The following is a 22,694-nucleotide window of genomic DNA, read 5'->3' as shown; positions in this document are numbered from 1 at the left end:
GTGGCAGGACGAATGAGCAGGAAGCTCCACCCTTGAGCAAGCAGGTTCCAGGCTGGGGGAAGGGAGGCCACAATTAGTCATGGCCTACATTGTTTTTCTATACTTGGTGTCCTAAATCAGACTAAAACAAATAATAGAACTGGCTATTACAGTCTAACATTTGAGATGTTTAGACAATTTAATATTACCCATATTCCTGGGATTCCTTATTATCCTAAAGGAGAGGTATTGTAGAACATGCCCATGGAGCTTTAAAACAGTATCTTTATAAAAAACAAAACAAAACAAAAAGACAGAATTATATCCCTACATGCCACACTATTTAAATCATGCTTTTTATTTTTGAAATTTTAAAATTTGGATGCCAAGGAACTCTCTGGTGAGTGTCTATGGCACTCTACAACCAGGCATTCTTATGTCTAGGTGAAATGGAAGGATCCATTTTCTGGCATATGGCATGATCCTGATCAGGTATTTAATATGGGGAAGAGGACATGTTTGTGTTTTTTTCCACAGGATGCAGCAGGATCATGCTAACTGCCAGAGTGATTGGTGTGACATGCTGATGCTGGGACAAAGAATGATGCTGACCTGTGAGCTTGCTGAGTGCCCTGACAATGGTGACAGGAAAGCTGTATTGGACACATGTTCTTGACCCACCTTTGCTTGCCTATATCCCAGATTAGACAAGCTGCCTTGATTCAAGCTTTTAGACCTTGTGGGTCAGAGAACTATATACTATACTATATAATATATATAATATATAATATCCTATATACTATAAAAACTGACTTAGAAAAATTAACCAAAAGGGAAAGTTATAATGACTCCTCTCTTTCCTTTAATGTAACCAGTTATTCTGACTCAATCATGAACTGGTCTAGAAATCAATCCAATACTGAAAAAAAAAGGAAATGACAGACTTCATTTAGAGGGCTGGTTCTGCACATTTACATAGACATATTTGGAAGTCAGTTTCAGTTCTTTATGAAGTTACATTTGCAGTAGATAAAATTGGACAGGATTGGATTTCAAACAACTGCTAGTGCATGTGTTTAAGCTCCTAATCTTTTATTCCTTCAACAGGGAGGATCTACAGCCTTCCATGAGAATGTTATTTTTACATCAATCATTCATAAATAGTAAAAGATTCTATGGCTAAAGTTTGAGAAGGACTAGCCTAAAGAAAAAGAGAAAGAGGACAGAATCATGGATGGTTTGAATCATGATTCTCCACTTCGCCATGGCTTACAACTTTAATTTCTACACTGCTTGGACCGTTAATTATAATCTTGTTGCTTTTAACTTTTGGACCTTGTATCTTAAACAGATTGGTTGCTTTCACATAGGATCGCTTTCAGCAAGCTCTGTTATTCATCATGACAGTTATCCATTGATATGAAGAAATGCATTGAGTACATATTCATATGTCCTTCGTGGATTTAGTCTGAATGGGAAAGAGTGGGCTATAGAAGGCCAATAGTCAGAGATGTGTAAGAGTGTTCTTGAGTTCCTATCTACCTAGCACAGAGACATATATCAAAAGCTATGTTTGTTCTCCCTAACGGGTAAGAAGAAGCAATATAGACACTGATCTAAGACAGGCATGGTTGCCTGGCCACTTTTTACCCTAGATGGGATTATGGAAAACAAGTAAATCTTGTGCCCTTATCCAGCTCATCTTTGAAAAACAAAAACAAAAAAGGGGGAATTGTGCCCTTCCCCCAGCTTTGAGTAGGCTAAAACAAACCTTGAGTGCTTGCCACAATGGTTTTAAGACCTAGCTTGAGTTGTCTGGCCTCACTGCATTTGCAATTTCCTACAGGAGCTTTGAGAAATTGACTGCCTGCCTGCTGAGCTTGCTTTGCAATTCAATGAAGCTGAAACAAAGAATGAGTCTGTGGGCTCTCCCTGTATAAACACAGAACTGAATATTAAACTTTGAGCCTGGATCAGAACCTTTGTCTTGGCTTCATCCTTCTCTCACACCCTGTCCTTTTTCATTTCCAGTCCCCCTTTCAGGTAGACCTAATTCTCCATGGCCGCTGGAAGGCTACAAGCCGTGAGCATCCAAATGCCCTTTTGTAGCAGGAAGTGACAGGTGTCCTTAAATAAGGAGGAAGTTGAGAAGTAAGGATATATGTATTCTTTGCTGGTATGAGAGAAGAGCTTCGAGGCACAAGACAGAGGAAACACTTGCAATGTGAAGAGAAACCTCAGGATGGAGCTGACTTACCAGCACTTTGATGTTACAGTTACCCCTGGAACCAAGGAAACAGATCTTTGCTGTTGGAGCCAACCCATCCTGGGAATTGCCTTAGCAGACCTTTGCAGGTTGACTTTGCTTGCTATCATTTCACAGGCTCCAACTCTGAGCAGGTGCTCAAGAAATACATATTAACCAGTGAGGAGAAATGCTGGGATTTGGGTAGAAGTCGCAGGCATTGCTTTCTGTCTCCACTAGCTTCTCCCTTTTGTGGTTAGTCTCATCCATCCAGAGCCACACCTTCTTGATTCAGGGTCTGGAAGAACATGGCTTCTTGACACTGTGCCCTGGGATATTTATTACTCAAGGACTGAGCAACAATTTGTGAACAGAGAGTTAGACATGAGGCATGGAGATGGTTTGGGAAGATTGTTTCTTTTAGGGAGCTGATATGTGAATATAGCTTCTCACAGCAACTTCACACACACACACACACACACACACACACACACACACACACAGGAGTGCCTACATCCATGGATGTGCACATGCATGTCAGGACCAGAGGTCAATGTTCCCATTTTCTATTATTGTTCATCATCTTAACTTTTGGGGCTTCTTAGCACCTGACTAAGACAGATGCAGACACTCACAGCTAACCATTGGACTGAGCCTAGGGACTCCAGTGGAAGAGACTGGGAAGGACTGAAGGAGCTGAAGGGGATTACAACCATGTAAGAACAACAGTATCAAGTAACCAGACCCCTCAGAGCTCCCAGGGACTAGACCACCACCAAGAGTATACATGGGTGGGTCCATGGCTCCTGCTACATATGTAGCAGAGGATGGCCTCATCTGGCATCAATGGGAGGGAGGTGCTTGGTCCTATGGAGGCTTGTTGCCCCAGCAAAGGGGGATGCTAGAGTAGTGAGGCAGGAGTGGATGGGTGGTGGTGGGGAGCACCCTCTTAGAGGCAAAGGGAAGGGGGAATGGGAGGGATGTGCGTGGAGGGGAGACCGGGAAGCAGGATAACATTTGAAATGTAAATAAATAAAATAGCCAATAAAAAAATGGGGCTTCTCAATGAGCACATAGCTTACTGATTGGCTAGGCTGGCTAGCCAGCAAGCGCTTGGGATCTTCTTGTTTTCCTCTCCCGATAAGGTTGAGGTTACAGATGTGCATAGCCACAGATGCCTTTTACATAGCTATCAGGGATCTGAACATTGGGTGTTCATGTATCACCCAGGAGGAACTTTATGATTAGCACCATCTCCCAGGCCCAGGAGAAAAGATTGCCCTCTAAAATAACTTGTTCATTAAATTAGATGTTTCTACTTCTTAAGAAAACCTGGGAGATGGCAAGTGTCTAAGGGGAAGCACTCATGTCTCCAGTGTTTCCTCATAGCAGCTTCCCAGTGTAGCTTATGTTCCCCCTCCCCCATCCAGGATGTAGGCTATGCCTAAGTTCTTCAATAGTTACATTGTTGATTGATTTAATTATTTCTCTATTGCTTTGGCGGTTGTGTGTGTTTTCAGTTTTAAACACTATCTCACTGAATATCTTTGTATATCAAATGTTATCTGCATTTCGAATCTTTTCTTTACAGTGAGTCCCAAAAGTGTGTCTAAATGGAAGGGTATGACGGTCAATGTTTTGATCCAGATGCTGTTGCCAAATGACTTCATCCGAAGGGTCACATTCATTCCCACTGGCATAATGAGGCCAAGGATGCCCTAAGGCGGTGCCGATTTGTCTGTCCCAGGAACAACAGAGTTCTCTTGGTAAAAGCAATGCTGAGGATGTCTTCAGAGAGGGAAGCTAAGCTGTAGGGCATTTGCTGAACTGGACAGTGTCTGTGAGCTCTGGACCAGGGATGCTCTTACATTTTCCAGCATTATCCCAAAATGCACATTTGAAAGCCGACCATCTTTGATATCTATTCTTTGAAGGGATAGTACTCCAAGGAGGAGCTGGCCTGCCCCACTTCCTTCTCCTTCAGAACCTTCAGTGCATCGCAGCATCTCTCTTGGGTTTCATTTCATCTCCCCCACTCTTGGTTTCTCAATTTACTCCTTAGAATCTTTCCAGAAACCGTCTTTGGCAGTTCTGAAATAAAAGCCACCTGGAGACCAAGCAAACACATACAATCACACTTAGAAACAATTATTTCCCAGAGGGACAGTTGTCTTGACTTGTTACTTTCACTACTTCTTTGGAAAGCTCCCACAATTTAGGGTTTTCCCCATGTGAAAACAGTTAAAACTGCTAGTGTTTGGAGCAAATAAGGTTGAAGTATCAACTGGGGTATGTGCATCTTCAGGGCAGAGCCTGGCCCAGGAGGCCAGGCCAGGGAGCAGGGATCCATTTGGTTCCCCAGCTTATGTCTTAGAACCCTGGTGTTTACCTTCCTGGGGTACTTGTATGGAGCAGTCACTGTCTTCACATGCTCCTGGAGTTCCCTGGTCAGGGCTTCTGGGTCATGAGATGCATAGGCTGGAGAAAGGACTATAAATGCCTTTACCACCTACAGGGAGAGAACCGCAGAAGTGATCAAGCCTTCAGTTATGATGTTTTTCTCTTCAAGCTAGCTGTGTGCCTTTATGCCTACTTAAACTTAAACATGAGGGTGCTACTAGATCTTCAAGCACAGACAGTGGCATAAACAACACTGTTTTCCCTGTTTCCTGCCTGTACATACTGAAGTACTGAAGCATTGGCTTTTATGGAATCATTCTGGAGCCTCATCTTCCATGCCATACTTACAATGGCTTCATTAGAAGCCAACACTGATTCCCATAAGATGCAAAGACGCTGAAGGAAGTACCTTCCCAATGACAATAGCCATTTACTTCCTGGTTTTTCTGCAGGAGGATAGAGGAGGAAAGGCTGTTCAGGTGGAACTGAAAAAAATACAGCCCCATTCAAGGGCCTCTGGTCTTTGGAGAGTGCTGCATGTAAGTTTCCCATCAGCAAACATGGAACTATATCATTTCTGTTTCAGTCATGCCAAGGGGCGTTCTGTGCCTTGGCTTTGTCTGCCCAGGTTTCTCCTGGACTTTGCCTCCTGATAAGAGGGAACAACTGTTCAGAACACAATTTCTAGGCTGTTGAGATGGATCAGAGGGTAAATGTGTTTGAGGCTGAGCCTGATGACCTGAGCTCATTATATGGAACCTAAATGGTTTTACTCTTGCAAGTTGTCCTCTGACCTCCACGCATGTGCTGTGATACATGTGCACATTTATTCATACACACACACACACACACAGTTTATATATATATATATAACATATACATGTTATATATAACATATACATGTATATATACATATATAACATATATATAAAACATATACATGTATACATGTAATAACAATTAATGATAGAAAAGGTCATGAATTTGAAAGGGGGCAAGAAGGGGTATATGGGAGAGTTAGGGGAAGGGAAAAGAAGGTAGAAATGTTGTCATTATATTATAACCTCAAAATAAAGTAAAAAACACTTTCTGATAGCAATGGAAGAGCTTAAAAGGCCACTTGGTTGCAGGTCTACAGCAACATCAAACTCTGCATACCTCTCAAGCTTTTGCTAAGGGGTAGTTTTCTTTGCATACTTCCCAAAGGTGTGAGCTCACTATCATTTTCTGTTCAGACAAGAAGAGCTATCTCATACTATGATTACTATTAAACATTTATTGAGCACCTATTATATACACCAGTGTGTGTTCAGACTGTGTTTGGATTGCTGGGATTGTCTGCTGTCCAAGTAAAACTAATTTCCCATCTTGTTTTTGTAGAGTATATTTATGATTCTAAAGGAGGTTAATCAGAAGGAATGTGTGACTGCGGGTGGAGTCTCAGCTTTGTGGTTTTGAGGGGCAGGCTGAGACCAAAGGAGGGATCTACCATTCCGCATTCCCCTTGTTCCTTTGGGTGCTGACAAGTAGAAAACAATGAGGTTCGGTTCTTGCTTGAAGGCTTACCTCTCCCCGGATGGGGTCTGGGCTGCTGACCACAGCAGACTCCAGGACAGCTGGATGCTCAGCAAGTGCACTCTCTACTTCAACAGGACCAATCCGGTAGCTGGAAGAGAAAAGCAAACTCTTTCACATGGCTTCCCTTCCCCTATGGGCGCTCAAGGAGAGGAAGAGCTAACCTGACCTTGAAGAGTTGATTACATCATCATTTCTCCCCAAGAACCAAAAGTAGCCATCCTCGTCCATATGTGCTCTGTCCCCAGTGATGTAAAAGTCTCCTTGCTCTGATGCTGCTGTCTTCTCGGGATTGTCCTAGAAGATGAGGGAAGTTCATGATCACTTGGGAGCAACCACCGAGGCCAGTCCCTGACTGGGGAGCACACCGGGGGTCAGCCACCCTTCAACAGGTACTCTATTGGTTCTCAGGGTTTAAGCTGTCCAGAATTTCCCAGAGCACAGGAGGCTGTAGTCCTGTAGACTTGTAATGTCCCTTCTTTCTTTTCATTAAATGAGAGCGGCCAGGTGGGATCCAGGGCACCCACTCATGAGCATCCTTAGAAGAGGTGAACTCAGGAGGGGATACACAGGGCCACTGGTGCTGGGTAAGCAAGAACACTGAGACTAGAAAATAGAAAGTAAATGGCTTGAAACCCCAGTGAGAGTAAAGAAAAAAGTGAAGATATGATTCTAAGATTACTTGTATGTGTGTGTGTGCGTGCATGCATGCACATGTGTGTTGGTGTGTGTGTGTGTGAATGTGGACAAGTGCCATTAGTGGAGGTCAGAAACAGTTTTGGGTGTCAGTCCTGACTTTGTTCTGGATGGGTCTTTTGTTCTTTGTTTGCACTGCACGCACCAGACTAGCTGGCCAATGAGCGTCCAGGGACTCTCTTGTCCTCATCTCCTCTTAGGAACTGGGATTTCGGACCCTCCTGCCACTGGGTGGAGCTTTAGGTGGGTGGATTCTGAGGATTCAAATTCAGGTCCCCAAGCTTGCAAGGTAGATGCTTTACTTACAAAGCTAACTCTGCAGCCCAATTCCAAAAATTCTAAAGAAAAAGTTACTATTTAATAGAAAGAAAAACTTACTAATGCATATAGAAAAATAGCTGACTGGCAAATAAATTATCCTGAGTCTAAGGTACAAAAAAATGGATCTTTTATGATTCCATGTATAGATTTTAAAAAGAAAACAAAATTACTATATAGAAGCAATTTACCAGTTGCTTCTGAGGTAGAGAGGGTTGAATGTAAAGGACGGCATGGAGCAGTGAAAGGTTAGGGCAGTGTTCATGACTTAACGTCAGAGGTGGCCACATAGGTATACACATTTTCAGAAGTCACTGGACTGTACACCTGCCATGGGTGCATGTTTTTTTTTTTAAACAAGTAAATTTTATCTATATCCAAAAATACATTTTGACAAAAAGCTAGACGATTAATGAATATCTAAAATGTGTATCTTAACAATAGTCTATAAGGTAGAGGCCTGGTGCTCTTACTAGTCTACAGAACACGAAAGCAGATATAAACAAATGGAAAGACAGAAAGAACGAGAAGGATCTGGTGCAGTGGAGCATGCTTGCTATCAAAGTCTGATCATCTGAGTTCAATTCACAAACCCACATGGTAAAAGCAGAGAACTGACTTCCCCAAGCTGTCCTTTGACCTCCACGCACATGTTCTGGCACATACATGCACCCAAATACACACACACACACACACACACACACACACACACAATATTATTTAGTGTAAGAAAATTAGAAAGAGTGAGTGGAAAGTCAGATTCTTCTGGGTTAATTTGTAGACTTAATGTAAAATCTAATTAAATTACTAAGAAATGTTTTCATGAGTTTTGACAAGTTGATTCTAAAATGCACATTCAGTCAGCTTAGTATATGGGCTACGTGGTATCTCTGTGACAAGTAGTTCTTAATCCTTGGCAGCTCTTTTAAATTACCCAGTGGCCTGACCCTCATCATTCCAAAATTTAGTTGATTTGGTTTAAGTGAGGAGTAGGCATCAGGAACAGTTGAAGCGACCAGGGTGTTTCAAATGCACATCCAGGTTTGAGAGTTTTACAGAAAAGAATATGAAGAGATTCCAGCCAAAGTATGTCTAGAGGATAGATAATTACTATCTTATTTTGGAACCTTGAACTGAAATCTGAAGATACAAGTTCAACCAACAAACCAAAAGGAACATCGTGAAAACTTGTTCGGACACCACCTTATAGCTGGCTCTTTGGTAAAAACCTTCGCTTCCTTGAACTTAACATTTCCTATCTTTTAATCACGATGAGATTGCCATGAGTTTGTGTTCTCAACACACTCTTGTCTAAACGTAGGACCTTGCATATAAGTTATGTGGCACTAGATAAGCCATTCCACTTTTGTACCTTCCTTATTAACAGCAGTGTCCCTGATCAATAACAGTAACAACCAACTTAATGCAGTTACTACAAGGGTTACACCATGGATATTTACAAAATGTGCTTCTCAAGGTTTGGCATGCAGTGATTGCTATGACTCCTCACAGCTGTTCCCGACAGCTTACCAGATAGCAGTTGAAGAAACAGAAGGGTCTAGTAGGCTTGATTCGGACAGCAATATTTCCCTCTTTTCCTGGAGGCAGGACATTGCCCTCCTCATCTACAATCTAAAAGGGGGGGGGTTAGCATGACATCTGAGCATCCTTTATACAGTGACGGTACCCAAAAGCTCACCCTGTATCCCCCAGAACATAAATTGCTCTGTGCACCATCAGCAGAGGCTGCCTACCTGCACATCGTAAGGTGGGCTTGCTTTCCCCATAGATCCAGACTTGATTGTTGAGTGTCTTGAATTGCCACAGATGACGACCTGGAGAGAAACCAGTGTCAACCAGGGGGAGCCTCATCCTATTGTTTCCTGGTCCATGCTTGCTCTCACCTGCCATCTGGTTCTCCTTCCTTCTCTTTCTTCTTCTGTCTTTTCTTTCCCTCATGTTCATACCCTTTCTTTCCTTTTCCTTAATTTTTAAATTGTCTTTTCCATGGCCAACAAGCCTTCATGAGGCACTCATGCTGTTCACAGATGGAACCTAAATTGTGTCATTTAGTTCAAAGATTCACTCACTTCTGCATCTTGCTAAGATGGCTATAGGGTTCATTGCTTAAGATTTTACTAAAAATGACAGCGTGGGCTATTCTGGGGTGACAGCTTCCTTGAGCAATTATGAGTTGCTCTTATGAATCTTATAAATTATGAATCTTTATTGTCAACTGGATTGAATTTAGAATCCTCTAGAGGGTACTGTGTCTCTGCGAAGGGGAGACTAGTCTGAACATGGGTGTGATGACGGATCTCTTTGTTTCTGCCAGATAGTTTGTCATAGCCACAGAAAGAGCAATCATGGACAGCATGAGGAAAGCTACTTTGCAGGGCCATGGTGTATGGGAAATTACCCATGACTACCTTAAAACCAAAAGGAGGCATGGCTAATAGTATTCCCTACCAGTTTCAGTGCCCTAGAGCCAGGGCAGTTTCAGACAGGTGTCAGGGAGAGGCAAGGAACTGCTGTGATCCTCAGTGATGGGCTGAGGGCTCTGATGATGTGGCCTGAGACACCAACTCACTGTTTCTGATTGTCCATAGCCTTCATGGAGCTCCAGGCCTGTCTGGCTCTTCCACTTGTCCCTCACATCAGGGTTGAGGGCCTCTCCACCCGTCAAACAGTGCCTCAGACATTGGAACTTGTACCTTTCACAAGCAGGGAGACAAGGCCATCTATGTCATGAACATTCCTACCTAGCCCCCCCATACCTCCCCACACCCCTAGCATTGTTAGAGGTCCAGAGCTCTGAAGTCACTAGAAGGTAAGCTCCCTTCTGTCCCACAGTCAGCTCCAAGGGATCCAATCTCTCTCTGCAGCTATGGTCCACAGTGGCAAGTTAATCCTATCCAAATTTGGGCTACAATCAGATTCATATGATAGGTCTGGGCACAACAGTGGATTGTCTAAATTAATCTACCTAAAAACAAACTGACTGAAAAAATCCATAGAGGCAATGGTCTGATTGAAAGTAATAAATCAATAGAATTTTTAATAGATTAAAAATAGCCTTCTAAGAATTCCCCAATTGTGAAGACTGGGTGTAAAATTCCCAGAGATATTAAATAAATAGCAACCCGTCAGTTCAAAAATTACACTAAATATAAATACATTTTGGATTATTTTCTTCTCCTAGTTGTATTGCACTGATTTAATTCAAGTACTTAGTATTGCTAAGCAGCATCTAATGGGTCTTGAAGAATTACCCAGGGACTGCTTCCTGACAAAATAACAGTGTGGAAATATTCACAAGAAAGGAATGAATGGGATGGATTCTTATATTCAGAGGAATACATTTAAAATCATGCAAGTGTTCCCTTCTTTAGAGTATTTAATGGCCAGAGAGTATGATTAAGGAAGACATTACCTTGGGAGAGGATAGATGTGGGAAACATGGTTGGGATCGGTAAGTTACTGAAAGATGGGGGGACTCACCCAATATCCCTGCAAATAGCCCAGCCCAACTAGTGGATGTTGTTGGGATTTGCCCAGGGTAAGAGTCATCCACAGTGTTGTCAACTTCATTTCAGCATCCCAAGGCAGATTCCTAGGAATGGCTGGCTTGGGTTAATTTGGGTTGGGAGATGGAGTGAGTGAGCTTGTTAGTCTAAGCAAATGAAAAATCCTTGGCTACCAATCCTATTCAATAGATGGTTAGTAGAAATCCAACAATCTCTGTGACACAAGTCACAGAAATGGCTAAGGAACTAGCCTGTGGGTGTGGTATATGGTGGTGACACAGTTTACCTCAAGTGTTAAAATTTTGGATTGCCTTAAATCCTTTCAGTTTTCTCTGGGTATGAATTCTGAAGATCCATAAAATTATGTTTAAAATCTTAATGTAAGATACGTGGGAGTGTGAATGAAACAGCAGATAGTGACAAAGAGAGACACATGAAGTTGTAGAAAGAGACAGAGGTGAAGCAACTCCCAGGAAGACAAAGACAGAGAAACAGGGAGAAGAATTGGATTGAAAGGTGGATGGATTTCCACGTGAGTCCTCACATGAGGACCCTGTAAGTGACAAGCAGAGGCTGTACCTTGTCAGATCTTCTTGTACAAGCAGCCGGAAGAGGGTTGGGACACAGCACAGGGTGGTTATGGGGAACCTGCAGAGAGTCTAAGCAAAACAAGAGGAGGAAAGTTTTCCCAGAGACACTCAGGTGAAATGGAATGGGTGTAATGGGTCTTCACAGTCTCATTGACAAAGCAGAGTAGAAAACCATGCAAGACATCTCTATGTCAAATAACCTCCACGAGCCACCTCCTAACATTTGTTCCTTTATTGGGGGTCTCCTCTTAGACTGCTCCAAGAGTGGTCCTTGGGACCAATAGCATCCTGTTGACATGATGGGAGTCACTTGAGTCATTCAATGATAGAAAGAGGACAGCTTCTGTCTTAAATGTTCTTACCTCTCTCTCTTGAGTGGCACACTCTCTGGGGACTAGACTTCGGATTTCACCTAAAGTTTTGACAAATAGCTTGTGTTTTGACAAGAGCATAGGGAAGAGGGTGATGGAAAGAGAGGTGCAGCGTGCAGTAAGAGGCTTTGATAAAGTGTGGAGAGATGAAATGCTTTCGTGCCTACAGATCTATTTTGATCACAGGTAATGATTGGAGGTTGGGGGTGAGGAAACCAGATTACAAAGGCTCTGAGTGAATTTGTCATTAGATTCCTACATTTCTCATGTCACTTAAAACACGCATCCCATTCATCTCATTCACACCCAGGACACAAGAGATGTTTCAGAGCATGGCATACACTTGTAACCTCCATTCTTGGGACTCAAATGCAGAAGACCTGTGGTTCAAGGTTATCCTGGGTTACATAGTATGACTCTGTTTCAAAACAAGGCCTGGAGAAGTTGCGTTTAATGATAGGACATTTACCCAACATGTGCAAAGCTCAGAAACCCAGCACTAGATTTTTCTTCTTACATTTAGAATAGTTTTGGCATCAACTCGGGGCAGTTCATGCACAAAAATGCAAGCTCCATTGGACCAGGCAGAGAAGAGGGTCCAGGCTGCTTTCACCCATCCAGTGTCAGTTGTGTTCCAGAATATGTCAGACTCAGTCAAGGCCATCCACCTCCTGCCAAAAATGAGAGGAAGTCAGAGCATCCTTATAAAAGCCCCCACCTTTAGAATGGATAATACTGTTCACACCTCGTTATTTGGAGCTCAGATTGCAGAAAGTACCACTTAAGCTCATCAAATCTAGACAAGACCCATCAACTCAACTGTGAGGGCAACAAATGCTTGCTCAGCACTTTCTTTGTACTTGTGTTATAGGCTAGGTAGACAAGTTAAAGGAACGGGTCCTGTGCTTTCTCAACGAAAAGCCTTCAAGGCCCTACCTGACTAACTCTCTGCTTCCTCTCTCACCTCCATTTCCATATTTTTCTCCTTCACCCTCTCCTCTCTCTTCACTCACCCACCTTGTTTTCAGACCTTCAAGACAAACTCTTCCAATACCTTCCACTGGCCACAAAACCCAATCCATAGCTGGACTGGGAATGTTCCACCATCTTGGGGGCCCCTGTGGTTCCACTGGTGAAGTAGATAGCCACCGAATCTCCACTTCTGGTTCTCACACAGTTGTGCTCTGGAGAAGCCGCTCTTGAGAATGCAAGGATAGGAAGAGACACTTAAAACAACACCCCAAGCAGTCCCAAAGATGTAACAGTGGTAGGACTGTTTCAACACATCATGTATGTGGTGCTATGTGGAGTGTTGTGCTATCTGCAGACACCTTCATAGATAGGTACTATCTCTATAACTATTTTATAGCCAAGGAAACTGAAGCTCAAAATGCCCAAATGACTTATTTGAGAGATCCACAAAGGTTGAGTAAATAGCTCAGTCAGAACAGTACAAAGCGGTTTGGGGCATGAGTTTAGTACCTACATACGATACTGTTTGTATCTGTAATCTCAGGCTTGGAGATGCAGACAGGAAGATCCCTGAAGCTCACTGGACAGCCATTCTATCTAGATGGTGAGCTAGAATCTAGATAGCTAGCTATCTAGAGGTTCAGGGTGAGACCCTGTCTCAAGGAAACAAAGGGGTGAATAGTAAAACAGCAAAACACCTAATGTTAACCTCTGGCTTACACATACATGCATACACCTACATGAACAAGTACACACACACACACACACACACACACACACACACAGATCCCTACCTACTTCTTTGAGGACTTTATGATAGGACACATGCACTCTCATGTGTGTAATTCTGTCCATCCGTGAACACAATATAGAGGAATTCTTTTCTAAATGTTTTCTCAAAAATTAGGGGTTTGAGATTAGGTAATTTCCCAAAGTCCTGGGATTTGAAGACTCAGCTAGTTCCTGCTTCTCAGGCCTGGCTGTGTCTTGTGATCTCTGAGTTAATTTTTAAAAGCAATTCTGTTACTTGTGCTCCACCTTGGGCAAAATGAAATCAGAACCTTGTTTTTTTTTGTTGTTGTTGTTGTTTTGTTTTGTTTTTTGTTTTTTTTAGCTCAGATAATTTTAATGAAAACTGAAATTAAAAAAGATATATCTGGGTTAACCTGACAACTCACCTGAGGGATGGGGAGTCCTGGGCATCTGGTTCAGGTATGTCTGGCTAAGTAGGTCAGATGCCGAAGTACACACATTTTTATTTATTCAGGGGCATCTGCTCACAGAGGTGGGCACTCCAGGCTCAGGAGTCCAGCTCTCAGTGGCTTCTTTTTTGGGGGGGAATCTTCTATCTTTGTTTTGTTTTCTTTTTAACTTTATTTGGGGCAGGGTCTGGCTTTGTACTTCCGGCTGACCTCAAACTCGAAATCCAGAGTCCTGGGATGACAGGTATGAGCCACCAGGACAAGCATTCTGGTCTCTGCTCTGGACAAAATATCTCAAATTCACAGATCAATGCCTGCCACATCCTTGTTACAAAGCAAAGTAACAGTGGCTGTGCCCTAATTCTGACTTTATTCCTCTTTGGCATTTTAGGTGAGTCACTTCTCGGTTCAAGACTGTTTGGTTTTTTTTTGCCCATAAAAATAAAATTGCACCTTGTGGGGGGCTCCTTTCAAGGATTAAGCAAGATGATTTCTTCCTTAGTACAGTGTTCTGAGCACCAAAGGCAATGTCAGCCACAGAGCAGGCATGATTAAATCCCTTCCTGCACAAATGAATGCAGCGGAATGCTTATTTAGCACAGGTCCAGGCATTCGGCAAGCCTGGCATACCGCAAGCACCAATATACGGCAGCCTTTTCATTATTAACAGCTTTCTGTGAACTAAATGTATCATAAAGTTTAACTTATACACTCTGGCTAAGAATTCCAACAATCTTTGCCACTGTGTTAGAGGACACTGGGATACAGTGACACACCCATTAACTGAGTGACCTTGTACATTGAGGAGTTCACAGGGTGATGTCTCTGGCCAGTATCTATTTGGTTCAGTCCCCTTGTATTCAACTCTGCTGCTGTAAAAAGAAAATGCTCAAAGCCTATCTCGTTGCTACTGTCCTGGAGGGTTCCAATGTACCTCAGGAGTTCTCGGAAATTGATCCAGCCTGGACGGCTGGTGTCAGACACCAGAAGCTTGGTTTGGAGGGAGGGGCAGTCGGCACTGATGGCATCCACTTGCGGAGCTAGGGCATCACTGGTGACGATGGACTTGGCCCTGGCAGCCTGCAGCCGGTACTTGAGATCCTTTGCTGTCAGCTGGGAGACTCCTGGGATCATGACCACACCTTGGGTCACACAGAGAAGAGAAATTGTGAGGAGAGAAGGAAGATCCGAATGTAGAGGTCAGAGAAGCAAGTAGCTGAGGAGGGTGGGAACGTCTGAGGGAACAATAATGGAAATAACGAAATCCCAAAATGCACAGTACTTGCCTGTGGTATGACCTGTCAAGGCTGTGTCTCACTCAGTTCTCACAATGCTCAGAAATGCATGCTGCTGTGAGAAACACACCATCCATTTGAATAGTCTAGGTCTTTAGATTTTCCTGCCTTAACTAAATCAAATGTCTTGCCCAAGAATACATAGCAAATGTGTAGTACAGCTGGATTTGCAGAGCTAAAGCAGTGTTAAACCTGCTTGTCCATGCTGACTTTATTCCTCTTTGGCATTTTAGGTGAGTCACATTTTAGGCGTGTCACCTGACACACGCTAGAGTCACGTGAAAGGGGGAACCCCCTTTTTAAGACAATGCCTCCATAAGATCAGTCTACGTGCCAGTCTGTAGGGCATTCTCTTAAATAGTGGTGTTGGGGAAAGGGGTCCAGCCCACTATGGGTGGTGCCATCCCCAGGATGGTGGTCCTGGGTTCTATAAGACAGCAGGCTGAATAAGCAATGAGGAGCAAGTCAGTGAGCAGCACTGCTCCATGGCCTCTGCCTCCACTCCTGCCTTCAGGTTCCTGACCTGTTTGAATTCCTGTCCTGGCTTCCTTCAGTGATGGACTATGATGTAGAAGTGTAAAACCAAATAAGCCCTTTCCTCTCCAAGTTACTTTTGGTCATGGTGATCCATCACAGCAATAGGAGCCCTAAGACACTGAGAGTCTGTGATCTTGAAAAGATTATATTGCACCACTGTAACAACTCCTTAGTTCAGTGGTTTCTCATGCCTTTCAAATAAAATGATGCAATAAATCCTGTGTTGTATATGGGTCATTTGCTAATAAAGGAGGTATAGTAGGCAGGGACTCTAGAACACCCACATTGTTTCAACCAAAGCTATGCTAAGGGTGGCAGAGTCCATCTACCTCCAAGGAGAGGGGTAGGGATGGGGGCAGACTTGCCATTTGAAAACCCTCAGTATCTCAGAGTGCATAAAAATAATTTAACACTAAATTATTAGTGTTTTCCATCAAGTTCAACACTCTCATTCATGGAGAAAAACAACTAGTGAGAGCAAGAAGCAGAGGAAAGGTCACTTCAGCACAGCTTGAGAGCCAAGTCCACGGCCTCGCTACCCTTTGCCCTGTCACCCAAACGCTTACACAATTTAGTGCCCAGTGTGAGCACTCTGGGTTGAATTGTGTTCTTTTATGCATGTGTATGTTTGGGTACTATGTATACATGTGTGTGTGTGCTATGTGTACTATGTGTACGTGTGTGTGTGTGCTATGTGTGCATGTGTGTGATTGGAGGAGGTCAAGAGACAACCTCAGGTGTCACTCTTCAAGCACCATCTACCTTCTTTTTGAGACATGATATTTCATTGCCTTGGAACCTGCCTCGTGGCCCAAACTGGCTAGCTGTTGAGGGCTAGGGATCTACCTGTCTCTGCCTCCCCAAGGCTGAGATTATAAATATGTCTCATCACACTTGGCCTCTTTTCTTTTTAACATGGGCTCTGGGGATCAAACTCAGGTCTTTGTAAGCTAGCCCCCAGCCCTGCTGTGTGTCTTCATTATACCTCTCTGATATCACACCCCACACAAGCCATTTGTTTGCTCTGCCTTAGGAACTGAGGCCCAGGAAGACGATCAACAGCCAGAACTGTCAAGAAGAGGAAGTCACTCAATGTTACTTGACAAGAGTGTATGAGGAAAATGTAGGGATGCAGAACTGTATTAATAACAGCTTTGATATTATCTGCTGTATTGGAATAGAGGCTCCACCGAAAATGATAACATTAAATGTGACTGTGAGTTATTTTATTTGCGTATCAATAAAAGTTGTAGGTAGGCAAAAGTGAGATATTTGGTAGCAAATATAAATAACACTCTGACCAAAAGTTTTTTTTTTAATCAGAAACAAAACTCTTATCACAGTTCCCAGCACATAGTAGGTATTTAAAAAAAACTGCAGGACTCCTTATGCTTCGACCCTTACTAAGCAGTTGTCTTTTGTTGTTGTTGTTGTTGTTGTTTTTTGTTTTTTGAGACAGGGTTTCTCTGTGTAGCCCTGGCTGTCCTGGAACTTGTCTGTAGACCAGGATGGCCTCGAACTCAGAAATCCACCTGCCTCTGCCTCCCCAGTGCTGGGATTAAAGGCGTGCACCACCACTGCCCGGCTCTTTTTTTTTCTCATGTCATTGTCTGTCTACTGTATGCAATCTGGTCTGTGACTGCTGGGTAAAGGAAGAGTGAACCCCATGTGAGATTCCCTTTGTTCCATCTTCCAAATCTTGTGATTGGTGAGAACCGCAAAGCTCTGGTGAGTAGTCTCAGTTCTATGGAAGGAGTGCTAACCTTGCTCACTGACCTGTTCGCATACAAGCCACGCTGATCAGCCACCAATCTGGGAGTCTCGGAAGCACCAGCATCATTCTGTCTCCAGGTTGCAGGCCACACACACCCTGTAAGACATTGGCTGCCTTCCTGGACTGCTTCCCCAGCTCCTCAAATGTCCACTTGACTTCTGTTCCTGAGCCGTTCACCCACCAGAATGCAGGATTTGGGGGCCGGTGCCCTGTCTGGACAGTGGGTGCAGCCAGGGAAAAACAGAAACCATTATTGAGTGGTTTTGCTCATTTGTTTTTTAAGAAAAACCTTTTTACAGGCGTTGTGTTGAGTAGTTCCTCCTATATATTATTTGTTACCATAGAAGAAGGGGCCTTTTTAATTGAAGAATAAAAGAGGGAAATGTTGCGGGTTATCCTGGTGCTGTTTGTATTCTCATGTTAATACTGCTTCCTCAAGAGGCTTGTCCCTGATGAGCAGCCCATCACATACTCAGGTGATCTCATGGGAACCATCTCCCCACTTTAACTGCTCAATGAAAGCTAGAGCCTGTGATGGGGCAGTGGAGGGGAAAGGTGGGATGGAAGTTTTGAGAGTGGGGGTGGGTGGAAAGATAGAAGAGGATGAGAGAGGAAGGGGAAAGGACAGAAGAAGAGGAGGAGGAAGCCATGATGAAGAACTATGTGGCCAGGAGAAACCACGAGTAGTAAGGGGTCTTATAGCTGGGGAATAAGTTAGTATAGTGTTAGATCTGCCCAATCTAGGCTTATAGCTTATAATTATAATAACATTATGTGTTTTTCATATGAGCTTATTGGGGTTGGAAATTCCAACAACAAAGTTATCTGATCACTGAGTTCAAAAATCAAAATAATGGGCCAAGAGTATGAGTCAGTTGATGGAGTGCTAGCTTGACATTCACCAACTTCTGGGTTCAGCCCTCAGCATTGAATAAACCAGGTGCTGTGTAGCATGCCTGTAAATCTAGGACTTAGGAGACAGAAGCAAGAGGATCAGGAATCCAAGATCATGGTTGACTACATAGTGAATTTAGGACTAGCCTTGTCTACATGAGACCATCCTTCATAAAACTAAAAGCCAACCAGTCAAACACAAACCAAAAGGTTCGCACCTTCCCTGTAGGTCAGAGAGTGGTCAGTTTTATTTGTTACTTAAGTATCCTCTCAGTGTTGAATTAGGCAAACATAAGCAAATTTCCCATACCAACATTTTAATGTAAAAGGTAAGACGACTTACACTCTCCCATGTTCCTCCCTGTTTAATTAAACCATTACCCCACTTCAGCCACAAATCACTACATAAACACCCACAACTCATTGATTTTTTTTTTTGAAAAGTTCTGCAAGGTTGCATAACTGTTAGTGTTTGTTGCTTTGATAAAACTCCATGACCAAAAGGCAATTTAGGGAAGAGTTTGTTTGGCTTGAAACTCTAGAGATTAAAGCCCCTGTTTCTCCTACTCGGAAGGGAAGAGCACCAGAGACAGAATATCATCATAACCGAGCTCCCTTCTGCTTATAGAATCCATCGGAAGAGGACGCAGAGCAGGCACAGATGTCCTCTGTGATCTGGGCTCAGACTGAGTGACACTTTAAGCACATGGTTCAAGGCGTGTCTGGCTCATACCACCTGGGTCTAATTTGTCCCCTTCAGGCCTCAGGCTTTAGTGCTAACAGTTTCAATTTTAGGACTTGCCAAGTTCCCAGGACACGGTGTTGAGATGTGCTTATCTTACAGTCTTGACTCTCACCACAGTATCTGGGGGACTTCAGATGCCCATGTGGGACACCAGGGAAGGATGAGCCTCACCTTTTCCAGCTGACTCCACACATCCAACACATCATGAGCAAAGTTGAAGTACTCGGGCACTGGCTGCCTCCCCAGGCTGATGGCTTCCCAGGTAGCTACCACCTCAGGGATCGGGGGAGGTGGTGGCTGTGTGTGAATCCTGCAGACTCCCCAGGAGCTCCTCAGAGCCTGGCAGACCAGGCCTCTCAGCCATAACCTCATGACTTCTATCAACTTCTGCCTGTTACCAAAGAGGAGAGGGTATAATGTTGAATTCTGGAATTTGGGTCAAGAAGGAGTCTGTAACCAGCCATGTGTGTGGCAGTGTAGCTCATATTGACAGTCATTCTGCTGTGACACTGGAAGTGTCTCTTCTCTGAATGGGAAGTTCTCTCCTACCTCTCTCTGTATCAGGGTCTGCATGTATCTGAGACCATCCATTCACAGCCCAGTTCTTAAAACTCAGGCCTTCAAGGGGATCCCCCAATGACCATAATTTTGCTGTATTAAAAGCAATCAACATGCGTTTTGTGTGTCTGTGTATATGGATTGTGTATGTGTTTTTAGGTACACATGTGTGCTCAGGTGTGTGTGATCAGTACATATGGAAGCCTTGACTGTTGTTCTTTAGGCACTGCCCCCTCCCCCTTTGAGGCAAGATCTCTCATTGTCTTATAACTGACCAGTTAGGCTATGCTGGCTGGCCAGTGCACCCCAGGAGTCCTCCTGTCTCCAGCTCCTCCATGTAGGTTTTGGGATAGAATTAGCCCCTCATATTTGCAGGGCAAAGATTTTGTTGCCTGAATTATCTCCCTAGATCCTTAGCCCACGTCTTAACTGTTTCAACTGATAAATAATTACATAGCTTTAGAGGCCACACTGGGACATTTCAGCTAATTTGTGCAGTATGTGACATCATCTCAAACAGCTCAACTCTGCCCAGTAGAGCCAAAATGCTAGCCACACATGCCACACAGAGATTTATAGCACTGAGATGCAGGAAAGTAAAAAGGAAACAAATTAGATAATATATCGTACTTAGCCAGGCATGTGAACAACATATCACTTGTCTTTTGTACCGAGACTGCAAGCAGAGTGTGCACTTGAGGCTAACACAACAGCTAGGTTTCTTAAGTGCCAGGAGCTGCCAGTGGGCAGGGCTGTTTTAGGCCCTTGCTGTTCAGGGGATGGGACCTTGGAGCATGAGTGGTCCCCAGAGCTGTGCCTCGGCTCCCACCTGTGAGTGTGACTCTGCATGTTCACAGGGTTCCAGAGATATCTGTAGCCTGGGGACACTTTCAGTTTCAGTCCCTTGGGGCAAATTCCTCTAGTGATAACAGAACAGGGTAACAGTAAGACAATGATAATACCTTTCAACAGCGGGAAAGGCCCACAACCATTCCCACAACCACTGAAGGCTGACTGTGCACAGAGCATATTGGGAAAAAAACAAAAAACAAAAAAACCCAGCAACAACAATTTCACATCAATAAATTGCCCATGCACCTGAAACTATCCATGCTCTTGTAAGCAACCCTAATTAAACTCACTGGGTTCAGGAAATAATAACTTAAAAAACCAAAAATGCCAGAGAGGGACTAGTTGAGAAGGAGGAGGAGGAGGAGGAGGAGGAGGAGGAGGAGGGCATCAGTGGGGATGGAAAGGGACAAAGAGTGGAAACAAGGATGATTAGGATGAAAACACATTTTATCCGGGTCTGAAAAGCCTCGCTGAAGCCCATTATTGTGTATAATAACATACGCTCGATCAACGGTAAGAACTACACAAAAAGCTTTTCATGAAGCCCTGTGACAACTCTCTCCCAAATTCTACTTTCCTCATTAGAGGAGGCGGCTTAGAAGGGAAACAGTTACTTCCGACTCTCACTTTCCAGAAAAGTCTAGGCTCAGCCTTTGGCTCATAGCCACTAACACCAGGTTTAGAGCCTCGGATCTCCTGGACATCGCTCCTGTATTCTGCCTCACACCCGTTTCTTTGACTCTTCCCTTCTTGATGGCTGACCTCCACAGCCTTCAGGTCTTTCCCGACAATTTCCTAAGGTCACATTGTGCAATTCCTATCCTTGATTTAATCCCCAAAGGTCTTTGGGTAAGTGGCATGTGCCAGTGAAGGATTTCTTGCTCAGTTACCTTGTTTTAAAATCTGAGGTACACAAAAGGCATCTGCGTTTCACTTCAGCAGCAAGGCAGACCTATAAGCTCCTGAGAAGATTTCCCCAGAAGCGATGAAGGCAGGATTGGGACAGGGAGCTTTAGTCCCAAGCACAGCCTGGAGAGAATAAGGTTAGAAGTCAGCAGCTTCAAGTTTCAGAGGGGCAGGACACTGTGAGCTGGTGAAAGCAGCTCCCTGCCAGGGTTTCCCAGGCACACAGTGCTTGCAAGATAAACCTTGGCCTGGAGTCAGCCTGCTAGGGACTGGCACACTGGTACACGTGCTCCCTGGAATTCAAATGAGAGCTTTATGCTGCTTTAACAGAAAGGACATTAAAACCAGGTCCTATCTGTTTTTCACCTGAATGCCTCCTTCTGCACCCCCAATACCCTTTGCCCAGGGCTTAAAGATAAAAATGTGACCCTGAAGGAATAGCTTGGCAAAGGATGTGAGCAGGATTCTTTGAGCGAATGAAATGGCTCTTGGATGGGGGCCAAGGCAGCACAATTACATAAATTTACTGGAAAGAAAAAAAAACCTGGATATTACCTAAATAAAGCTGTTGAGATCAAATAGAAAGCTTTCTAATGGTCCCTACTTCCTGAAGGGTTAAAGCCAAAGCTGTGATACGGGTGCATGGCAGGCAGGCAGGCAGGCAGGCAGGCAGGCAGGCTGCTTCTTTGAGAACAGCAGCAAAAAACCATCCTGATCCACAGCCATTGGGATGCCATTAGTGTAGCTATCACCAGAACCAGCTTCCGAAGCTCCAACAGGTTAATTTGTGCCCCACCCCACCCCGTAATTGGTTCCAGCACAGTGTGGCTCCATGTCCGAGTCTTCCTGCCCAGATGCCCCTTCTACAGGGTATCCTACCTTCAAGTCTCACATGGAACAGCCCCGGGACCTCCCTCAGACCAGAACTGTCTCCACCAGCAGTCTTTGGCCACTCCTCTGACCACCATTCCTCCCTCTCTAGGACAGGCCCCTTTCTAATGCTGTGTAGTTTTAGTTAATTCCCAGTGTGCCTCCCCTTCACACAGGCACAGTAGGACACATGGACGAAGATTTGGGGTCCTCTGCACTCTGGTACTCCTGCACTCGGAACACTGCTTCATTTGGGAGACTTCGTGATTCTTTGTTGAGTCCTCAAGTAGCAAAGGCAAAGATTCATTTAATATTTTTTCACTGCCAGATACTGTGTTGGGGTTTTCCATGGGTAATAGGTTCAAAGTGATTTCTGTGTTTTGCTTTT

The 22,694-nt window shown here is 43.9% G+C and overlaps 1 protein-coding gene across 1 annotated transcript; it reads right to left on the bottom strand.

Annotated features, from left to right (window-relative positions):
• Positions 1-3,290: 3,290 nt before the first annotated feature.
• On the bottom strand, positions 3,291-21,699 carry Acsm5 (acyl-CoA synthetase medium chain family member 5). Its single transcript, XM_021166548.2, has 14 exons — positions 21,421-21,699; positions 19,292-19,511; positions 17,484-17,694; positions 14,810-15,017; positions 12,756-12,899; positions 12,219-12,372; positions 11,320-11,399; positions 9,804-9,927; positions 8,968-9,048; positions 8,744-8,845; positions 6,369-6,496; positions 6,191-6,290; positions 4,614-4,733; positions 3,291-4,331 (listed from the first exon to the last, which is right to left on the bottom strand). Exons 2-14 carry the CDS (start codon positions 19,490-19,492, stop codon positions 4,248-4,250), a joined length of 1,737 nt encoding a protein of 578 aa, XP_021022207.1. The 5' UTR covers positions 19,493-19,511; positions 21,421-21,699; the 3' UTR covers positions 3,291-4,247.
• Positions 21,700-22,694: the final 995 nt, after the last annotated feature.

Source organism: Mus caroli, chromosome 7, assembly GCF_900094665.2.
Source record: "Mus caroli chromosome 7, CAROLI_EIJ_v1.1, whole genome shotgun sequence".
NCBI lineage: Eukaryota > Metazoa > Chordata > Mammalia > Rodentia > Muridae > Mus > Mus caroli.
This window is presented reverse-complemented; position numbering and strand designations above follow the sequence as displayed.